This window comes from Cyprinodon tularosa, unplaced genomic scaffold (genome assembly GCF_016077235.1).
Source record: "Cyprinodon tularosa strain WSP-4 unplaced genomic scaffold, ASM1607723v1 ctg62, whole genome shotgun sequence".
Lineage (NCBI taxonomy): Eukaryota > Metazoa > Chordata > Actinopteri > Cyprinodontiformes > Cyprinodontidae > Cyprinodon > Cyprinodon tularosa.
The window spans coordinates 73,312-83,649 of NW_024039363.1; the positions used below are offsets into that span (position 1 = coordinate 73,312).

The 10,338-nt window shown below is 38.9% G+C and overlaps 1 protein-coding gene across 5 annotated transcripts in view; it reads left to right on the forward strand.

Annotated features, from left to right (window-relative positions):
• sun1 (Sad1 and UNC84 domain containing 1) overlaps positions 1-9,138 on the forward strand; it is a 38,932-nt gene extending 29,794 nt beyond the window's left edge. For all 5 annotated transcript variants that reach the window (XM_038307713.1, XM_038307717.1, XM_038307715.1 and 2 more), the window contains 9 exons: positions 2,529-2,621; positions 2,770-2,858; positions 2,983-3,127; positions 3,225-3,539; positions 3,654-3,738; positions 5,852-5,967; positions 6,119-6,286; positions 6,368-6,460; positions 6,557-9,138. In XM_038307713.1, the coding sequence (XP_038163641.1) occupies positions 2,529-2,621; positions 2,770-2,858; positions 2,983-3,127; positions 3,225-3,539; positions 3,654-3,738; positions 5,852-5,967; positions 6,119-6,286; positions 6,368-6,460; positions 6,557-6,673 (1,221 nt within the window). In that variant the 3' untranslated portion in view covers positions 6,674-9,138. The remainder of the gene's footprint in view (positions 1-2,528; positions 2,622-2,769; positions 2,859-2,982; positions 3,128-3,224; positions 3,540-3,653; positions 3,739-5,851; positions 5,968-6,118; positions 6,287-6,367; positions 6,461-6,556) is intronic.
• Positions 9,139-10,338: the final 1,200 nt, after the last annotated feature.

The window sequence follows — 10,338 nt, forward strand, 5'->3', positions numbered from 1 at the left end:
AATTAGAGCTCTGTATAATAAAACATATGTATAAAATGTGTCTGTATACATTGAAATCATTCACAATCTATGTACAGGTGCTGGTCATAAAATTAGAATATCATGAAAAAGTAGATTGATTTCAGTAATTCCATTTAAAAAGTGAAACTTGTATATTATATTCATACATTACATACAAACTCATATATTTCAGATGTTTATTTTGTTTAATTTTGATGATTACAAATGACAACAAATGAAAATCTCAAATTCATCATATCAGAAAATTAGAATATTGTGAAAAGGTTCAAAATTGATGGCCCCTGGTGCCACACTCTAATCAGCTAATTAACTCAAACCACCTGCAAAAGCCTTTAAATGGTCTTTCAGTCTAGTTCTATAGGCTACACAATCATGGGGAAGACTGCTGACTTGACAGTTGTCCAAAAGACGACCATCGACACCTTGCACAAGGAGGGCAAGACACAAAAGGTCATCGCTAAAGAGGCTGGCTGTTCACAGAGCTCAGTGTCCAAGCACATTAATAGAGAGGCGAAGGGAAGGAAAAGATGTGGTCGAAAAAAGTGTACAAGCAAGAGAGATAACCGCACCCTGGAGAGGATTGTGAAACAAAACCCATTCAAAAATGTGGGGGAGATTCACAAAGAGTGGACTGCAGCTGGAGTGAGTGCTTCAAGAACCACCACACACAGACGTATGAAAGACATGGGTTTCTGCTGTCGCATTCCTTGTGTCAAGCCACTCTTGAACCACAGACAGCGTCAGAAGCGTCTTGCCTGGGCTAAAGAGAAACAGGACTGGACTGCTGGTGAGTGGTCCAAAGTCATGTTCTCTGATGAAAGTAAATTTTGCATTTCCTTTGGAAATCAAGGTCCCAGAGTCTGGAGGAAAAGAAGAGAGGCACTTCATCCACGTTGCTTGAAGTCCAGTGTAAAGTTTCCACAGTCAGTGATGGTTTGGGGTGCCATGTCATCTGCTGGTGTTGGTCCATTGTGTTTTCTGAGGTCCAGGGTCAACGCAGCCACATACCAGGAAGTTTTAGAGCACTTCATGCTTCCTGCAGCTGACCAACTTTTTGGAGATGCAGATTTCATTTTCCAACAGGACTTGGCACCTGCACACAGTGCCAAAGCTACCAGTACCTGGTTGAAGGACCATGGTATCCCTGTTCTTAATTGGCCAGCAAACTCTCCTGACCTTAACCCCATAGAAAATCTATGGGGTATTGTGAAGAAGAAGATGCAATACACCAGACCCAACAATTCAGAAGAGCTAAAAGCCACTATTAGAGCAACCTGGGCTATCATAACACCTGAGCAGTGCCACAGACTGATCGACTCCATGCCACGCCGCATTGCTGCAGTAATACAGGCCAAAGGAGGCCCAACTAAATACTGAGTGCTGTACATGCTCATACTTTTCATGTTCATACTTTTCAGTTGGCCAACATTTCTATAAATCCTTTGTTTTTATTGGTCTTCAGTAATATTCTAATTTTCTGATATGATGAATTTGAGATTTTCATTTGTTGTCATTTGTAATCATCAAAATTAAACAAAATAAACATCTGAAATATATGAGTTTGTATGTAATGTATGAATATAATATATAAGTTTCACTTTTTAAATGGAATTACTGAAATCAATCTACTTTTTCATGATATTCTAATTTTATGACCAGCACCTGTAGTATATTCTCGTTCTTTCTTTGGACTTCCTTCATTACTCCAAGAGCTTCCTGATTTTCTATGAGAACGTCTGCACTTTGCTAAAATTAGCAAGGAGGAATTAGCTCTGCATTTAATCTGAGTTGCAGACCCAGATGGCCATTATACTTGGTGCATTTGCAAGATTAAATGATATGCATCTATTTCGATACAAGTAATTTCCCTACAGCTTTGTGACTTAATAGTCTGTCAGGTGAAAGTTTTTCGTTTTGCAGGCATATCCAGTCTACACATACTGACATGGCCATGTGCCAGCAGTGTGAGGGCAATCTGTATGCAGACTTGGGCATGTGGGGGCAGGAGAGAAGTGGCTACGTGCCTGCTAAATGGTTTACAGAGGCCAGGCAAAGGAGCATGGTAAACAGGAGGAGGAGAAGGTGGAGAGGGTTTCTTCAGATAAATATTGAATAATTTGCACCATTCTCTGTTTAAGATGTGTGAGACATACTATGCACCGCTGTATAATAAGAATGAGGTAAATAGTATACCTTTCACACCAGCTTCACACAGACTTTCCTTTATGCATACACTCATATCAACTCCTCCCTCAACTCCTTTTAACCATTGTCTCACCGTTTTTATCCAATTTGAGTCAACTTCCAACAAATAGACACAGATCAAATCAATCTACTTTTTCATGATATTCTAATTTTATGACCAGCACCTGTAGAATCGGATGTTGAAATCTAGTCTGGTTTTAGTTTCCTCTGCAAACGTTGAACATAAAGCTTTATTTGTTACACCCACCTTCAGTTTCATCAAGTCTAGCTGTTAAATCAGTTTTTATTTGTTTGTTTTGCAGGGTTTAGAGCTGCAGAAAGAGCAACATGATAGTCAGTCATCACGTCTGGCTGATCTGGAGCTGCTGCTCAAGGCTTTGGCAACCAAGACTGAGGTATGCACAGCAAGTTTCCAGCATCCTTACAAGGCCACATCCTCATCCTCATCAAGTGAACACAGAGGATGCAGATTAGATAACAAAAAACAGCAAATAGAAATCCAAATGAATGCTCTCAATGAAGCTTTCCATGTGTGTATCATAGGAGATGCAACAGAACCAACAGAAGTATGAGCAGAAGAGGGATGAAAGGGAGAAAGTTTCTAAATCTGCTGCAGTCTCACCTCCTGTCAGGTACAGAGGAAAAGAGAAATGACTAAATCTCAAAACTTAAATGAAAACACATTTATTTCTGGTTTCTTGGTTGAAGTTTTTGGTGTTAAAATGTTTAATGTGTAGTTTTCTGTCTCTTTGTCAGTGTGAGTGTGAAGCAGGAGGACCATGATGCTTTGCTGCTTGAGGTGCAGAGACTTGAAGCAGAGCTGGGTAAAATCAGGGGGGACCTGCAGGGCGTGGCAGGATGTAAGGGCAAATGTGAGCAGCTGGATGGACTGCAGGAGACTGTAAATAACACACTTTCCAGCTTCGAAGTAATGTTCTTTAAGAGTTCAAACTCCCTGGTGATCAAGATTTCCTTCTTTTTCAAATCCTCCTCTTTAGATATCTGGTCAAGTTTCCTTGCAGCTGAGGAAAGAGCTACAGTCTCTGTTCTTTGGCAGAGGTTCATCAGCAGAGCAGCAGGGGGAAATCCCTGAATCTCTGATTCAATGGCTGTCACAGCGTTATGTGAGCACGCCCGACCTGCAGGCGGCTCTGGCCTCCATCGAGCATAGCATCCTGAAAAACATATCATTACAACTGGAGCAAAGCCAAGCTCAGACACTAAACCAAGCCGAGACCAGGACCAGAAGCATCGTTCAGACGCTAACGGGGACGGTTCAGCACACGTCTACAGCGGAGGGCCTCTCTGAGGAGGTAAGTAAGAGAAACTCCTGCTTTTAAGGATTCACTTCTTCATCTGAAAATGTAATAAGACAAATTCAATTTGTTTGACACAAACTGTTGTTTTGTTATTTGGATACAAAAAAGCATGTGAAGCTGATTGTTCAGAACGCCCTGAAGCTTTACTCCCAAGACCGGACAGGTCAGGTGGACTATGCCCTGGAGTCTGGAGGTAAGATGGAAACACGTCCATCCTGAGTCTGTATCCAGGTCAGTAGTTAACTCTGGTGTGCTTTAAAGGGATTAGCAGTCTAGCTGTTCTATAACTACATAACGTATGTCTTATGTAATAAGGACAAAGGCATTAGCAGGCTGGAAGTCTGCAGGGTATTAAACTCTTGTGAATCGACTTACATCTGCTGTCTCCCCATCCATTCATCCATGCTTTCTACTTTATCCTTACAGCCAATACTAAGGGTAACATAAAGAGCTATAGCATGTATACTGTTTGTTTACATGGAAAGTTTGGGAAGAGCATACAAACCGCGTGCAGAAAGACCTCTGGCTCAAATGCAAAGTTAGGATCTTATAATTGGGGATAATAAAGGAAAAGATGTTGCCTTTCTAAACATTTTTTTCATAAATAAGTAATAAAAAGAAAAAATCATCACCTTTACACCTGTGTTTATCAACCACTTGTACAATACCCATAAAGTGCTCTGCAAACATAGCAATCACAAACTTGAATGTATTTTGTGGGATAAATAAATTTGACAAAACCAATTAGTGCAAATATATAAGGTGGGACAAAAATAATACATTGTATTTATTAAATAAAAAATATCAACATTTGATTTGCGCCTAGTTAGAGATCAGTATAAATGTATCTCTGCGATGGACGGGCGACCTGTCCAGGGTGTACCCCGCCTCTCGCCAGTAGACAGCTGGAGATAGACACCAGCATCCCTCGCGACCCCACTTGGGATAAGATATGAATGTATCTGTACAGTAAAGGATTTAGAGAGACGGGTCAGAGAATTTTATAGACAAGGTTAAAACATGGTTAGATTATGAAGCAGTGGCTCTAAACACTGAACATGGAGCTTAATCCACTATACCATGTTCTATGTTAGAACGGTCCAATCAAAGTCCCCACGTAAATCCAGATGAGGAGCTGTACCAACACAGAAGCTTTCTAATCAGTCCTCAACTGTTCACACTAAAGTATTTACAAGAAAAATTAGAAATAATGATTTTTAACTGTAAACATTTCTGAGAAAACTTTTAGCTTTGTTCTTCCATTTCATTATTATGCTGCGTTCACACCGAATGCAGCAGGAGCCGCAGAATTAGCGAGTTAACATGCAAAGTCAATGGTTGACGCGTGTCAAGGCGCAGCAAAAGGTCCCGCGGTGCGTTTTGAGCAGCTAAAGCAGCGCGTTGGGAACGTTCAAGCATCTGACGCGTGCGACACGACGCAAACGCGCTGCTGCTCGAGATGAAAAAATTTAACTTTTGCTGCTCAACTCGCCGCATCAACCAGAGACGCTGATCTGGGAGCTGACAGGGAGACAGACTCATCGCTGATGACACAGAGCGCTATGATCACTCCACTAAAATAGTTAATTAACGCCTAAATTAGCTTAAAATGTAGAAACCTGCCAGCAAAACATGTTCGCTTTTATTATCCTGGTGCCTGCAGTTTGGATTATGTACATGAAAACCGCTTCCAGCCGCAGCGAACCGCAAGGAGGCGACCGGGTCAGAGGCTGCTGTTGAATGGGATTCCTACTGACAGCACACCGCCAGTATGTGTTGGTCTGAGTGGCTCCGAGAGAAATAATAATGGAAGGCAAGATGGTAATCTGGATGAACTGACTGCACAGATTAAGTTTTGAGGTGGCTTTTCCCACTTAAAAAAAAAAACATATCAAAACTACTTTATTCCCACTGATCAAAGCAAATATAGCTGCAAGTCAAATAAAGGATAGAGTAGCTCCGCCCAAGGCGCGTCAGATCCACTTTTCCACCGCGCAGCCAGAGCAGCAAAGCTGCTTCAGCCGCGCCTCAGAACTAAACTGGTACAAGCAGCAAAAAGGAAGCAGCAGACGCGTTTTTGCTGCTCCTGCTGCCTTTGGTGTGAATGAAGCTTAAGGGGGGTATGTTGTGTTGGTTTATCACGTAACCTGGATTTATTAGATAACAAAAGTCAAGAGATTGAAGTTCTTTAGGAATACACTGTATTTGACCATTTCATATAAATAGAATTTTCTTAAAGTTCTTCAATAATCCAGATAAGGAGAGTTCTATTATGTTGTGTGTAACAGTTTTCTCTGTTTCCTCAGGTGGTAGCATCCTTAGCACCCGCTGCTCTGAGACGTATGAGACAAAAACGGCCCTGATGAGTTTGTTCGGCCTGCCGCTCTGGTACTTCTCCCAGTCTCCCCGTGTTGTCATCCAGGTGAGCACCCCTCCAGCACTGTAATATCGCAAAAGAGGGAAAATTAACAATGAGAGAAAACAGCAAAACAAAAGAAGACTTTAACACCTCTTAAATTGACCACTTAAAAAAAAAAAAAGATTTAATCCTTTGCCTTTCTCTTTTCCTTTAGCCTGATGTGTATCCTGGTAACTGCTGGGCGTTTAAAGGCTCTCAAGGTTATCTGGTGATCAGGCTATCCCTGAGGATCCTGCCCACATCCTTCTGTGTGGAGCACATCCCCAAGGCCCTCTCTCCCACAGGAAACATCACCAGTGCTCCACGCAACTTCACTGTCTTTGTAAGTTACTTTAACCCATAGCTTAAAAAAAGGCTGTGAATATTTAATTAAATCATTATTTTTGATTATTTTATTTACTAGGGTTTAGATGACGAGTACCAAGAGGAGGGAACACTGCTTGGGGACTACACATATGAGGAGGATGGCGAGGCTTTGCAGATCTTTCCTGTTAAGGTAACTTGCAAATCAACTTTGATACGTTTCAAATGTAAATAAAACACTTAAAGTCTCTGCCTAAAACAATAAATTAATTCCCGTTTTATCTTTCAGGAGAAAAACGAGAAATCTTTCCAGATTATCGAGGTGCGGGTTCTGTCTAACTGGGGTCATCCAGAATACACGTGCTTGTACCGCTTCAGGGTCCACGGAGAACCTCGTCCCGAATGAAGCAACCAGCAGCAGACACACTAATAAAGCTACATAACACCCCACCTGTATATAACTCCCGCCAGCTTCTTTGAAACAGAGGGGACCTCACAGTGTGGACAGTTTGGTATGAAAGCCATGAAGACAGAGACATTGTGGACGTAAAAGAAATGTGGCGAGATGGAATGAAAAGTAGGTTTATGAAACGCTGAAATAATCACAGGGATGTTTGTGTCTGGACTGTAAAGGATCGCAGCAAGAAATGGAACCACAGAAGAAGCTAGAAGTCCCCTTTTCATTGCACTGAGTCGCTCATGAGGGTAGGGAGGCGTCCCTGAGCCGACAAATCCATCCCTCTACAGGAAGGTGGACAACTTAGATGGGGTGGGAGTTACAGGCTCATCTCAATCACCTTATCAATCTGCGTCTGGTTTGTTTCTTTTTACATAAGAATCTGCTATTTTTAGGAAGAAGATCTTCTTTTCTTTGCCTGAGATGCTGTCGAATTATGTCACTCCTGTAGTTGCTGCAGCTAAACTAAAGAAGTCCACCGATAGGTTGAGTTTGACACATGTTGAGCTCGGTTTGAATGCTTTCCCATCGCCATACTGACTGTTAAAGAACCGTGGACAAGTCCTGAATGTTTCTATAGTGCAGCCTCAACGCAAGTTTCCTTTAACACACGGCAACGATATAAAACCACTGACCTTAGCTGTATGTGATACAAACTTTAGGGTATTCCGCTTTACGTTTAATGCAGGGAGTCATGCTAACATGTGGCTCGCCGGGAAACATACACTAAAGTTTTCATATGCGGTGCCTTGCAAAAGCATTCTTTTTCACGTTTTGTTACGTTAAAGTCACAAACTTTAACAGGTTTTATTGGGATTTTATGTTATGAACCAACACCAAAGTGTATACGATGGAAGGAAAAGTTGGATGGTTTTCATTTTTTCTATTAAATAGCTAAAGTAGGGTGTGTATTTTTATTCTAAACCTTTAAGTCAATAACCGGTACAGCTGTTATTCCTTTGAGGCTGTTTATCTGCTAGATTTTCACATTTAAAGTGCATTATTTACAAAAAGTCTATTCAAAAAGAACATGTGCGAACACCAGCCTTCTGTTTGTGCAGAAAATAATCAGTTCAATTTGTCTCATCTTTGACCAGGTCATTCTAACAGAAGCCATTCCATCAAAGTGGTAAACCTCTAAATAAGATTTTAATATTCTGCTGTCTCTAACAATAATTTCCAGGTGTGCTTTGTGTTTAGCAGTTTTTTCTGACCCTGCTTAAGAAAAGCATCCCCACTGTGCAGAACTGCCACCATTGTTTCACTGTAGGGAGGTTGCATCAACGGTGATGTCACACAGGAATTTGAATGTAGCTTAAAACTGTTTAAATTGGATTTGATCTGTCCGCTGCATGTTTTAGGGCAAAATGTTCCCTTAAGTTTTAGTAAATCTGCATATATTTGTAAAGTTTGCAGTTTTTCTAAACTTCTGAATAACAGATTAAGCAAAGCTCTTAAATGTTTAAAGCTTAAAGTGATGTTTATTATCCAGTACTCATTTGAAATTCTCCACTACTTTGATTGTGATTTCATTTCTTGGTCTTTGTGACGATTAACAGATGTTGAGTCTTTCACAGAGCAGCTGGATACATATTGAGATTTAATCACTTAAACTCTTTAAAGGAGAGTTAGATTTGACTGAGATTAAACTTTTTTACAAAAAGGGGCAACAAATAATGTGTTTAGATGTAAACATCTCAATAAACTGGTTCTTCAGGCATGAATGCAAAAACATACATTCCTATAATCTTATTTAGTCCGATAAATGGAAACCCATGGATTCTTTTCCTTTCAGTTTTTAACTAAACACTACTTAATGTTCATCTTATTAAAGTATAATTCAAAGTGATTTATAAGCTCAACATAAATATTGATCAGTTTAGATTTTTTTTATTAAGAGATTATTATCATGAACCTAACTATGCACAACTTGGTGTTGGTAAATAACTTAAACTCCACTGAGATGCAATGACTATTGTGATTTTAAGGTGACAAAATGTTGAAGGTTTAAAATAAATTCTTTTGTGCGGCATGATATATGAATGTGTTGTTAAGTCCAGTGCCAGGAGCTTCTTGACAAGATCTAGGAGCTAAAGGAAAACAAAAAAAAATGTCTCCTGTTCACCAAAGTTTGGTTTTATCTTTTTCTCTACCCCTCTACTTCGCCTAAGTGTCCCTCTTCACACAGGATCTTCAAACTCTAAAACCCTGAAGGATTGTAATTTGTATATTTCATTGTTTATAGTTGATTCCTTTATGATATCTACTTTTATCAGTGTTGCTTTATCAAAAGAGAAATCCTGTCATAATTATGATTATGTTACTATTATTTCTACAGTTGCTCATTGTAATTGTTTTTCTTTGGTTTGTTTTAATTTGGGGAATTATTCACAACAGAGGATGTGCTGCAAAAATTTTTAAGAAAAAAAGTTTGTGGCACGGGTGTTTTTGTTCAAAATGGGCTATGTAAAGATTTGTTGTTGGGTAGGTCAAAAATGCTATTTGTAAAAACGTTTTGCTCACAATCCTATTTATTAACAAGTTATTAGTGGCCGCAAATGATAAGTTTTGACAGTGTATATTATGTTTAAATCTGTTCAGTGCATTTTTTTTTTTTTTTTAAGATAAATGGCTATTTTTGTTAAGTCATGAGATTACTTAAATGCTTTGGAATATATTCCAATAAATTTATTTTGATCTTTTATATCTTTTTTGGCACTCTTTCATCCTAAGGATATTGTATTATTACAAATTATAAAAAATTGGATAACTTAAGGTAAAGAAAAAAAATCAGGTAATATTTGAATGATCATTATCCAAACACAGTTTTAAGGTAAGACATTTTAATAGTATCACTCACACAGAGGGAACCAAAGCCCTATACATCAAGCAAAAGACATAGATGGTTATAAGAAAAGAAAAAAAGTTAATTATGTGACTGTAAAGATATTAAGATTGTATTGTAAGAGATTTTTTTTTTTAGGTGTTTCATTAATTTGAAAATGTATTGAAAAAGGCCTTTGAGGTGTTAAAAAGGGGTAAAATTGTTAACTTACTCTAGAAATGCTTTATCCAGGGTTTGTAAACAGACACATGGCAAGGGCTTGCAACACTTCATCATAGACTATAATGATAGCTTTTGTGAGAAGAAACTGTAAATAAATTTATGAAAAGTCATTAACTTAAGATAAATGGCAATAATTGATAGCATGTCACCGTATTATAACAAATATATAAAAAAATAGGGATATATCCTAAACATGTAGTTCCCTGGCTAAGATAGGTCCCACTCTAATAATGAGAATCCAGTTTTAACATTGATAGGAAAGGCCACATGCTGCCATCTAGTGGTTAATGCCAGTACTAGCGATGCGACATTTTCCGATTTCTCAGCAAACATGCACTTTGCAGTTTTAATTATGGTTCTATTACATGAATAATTTTTCTGTTTTGTGTTATCATATTGCTCTATGATATGAAAATGTTTATCTTTCTGTGTTATGAACTATTCTAAGATGCAAGTTGCATATCCCGTCACCTCTGCTTTTTCAAGTAACTGAAGAATGAAGTAGCTGCTATATCATTCTAGCTTTAGACGTCAATTCTAATTGACG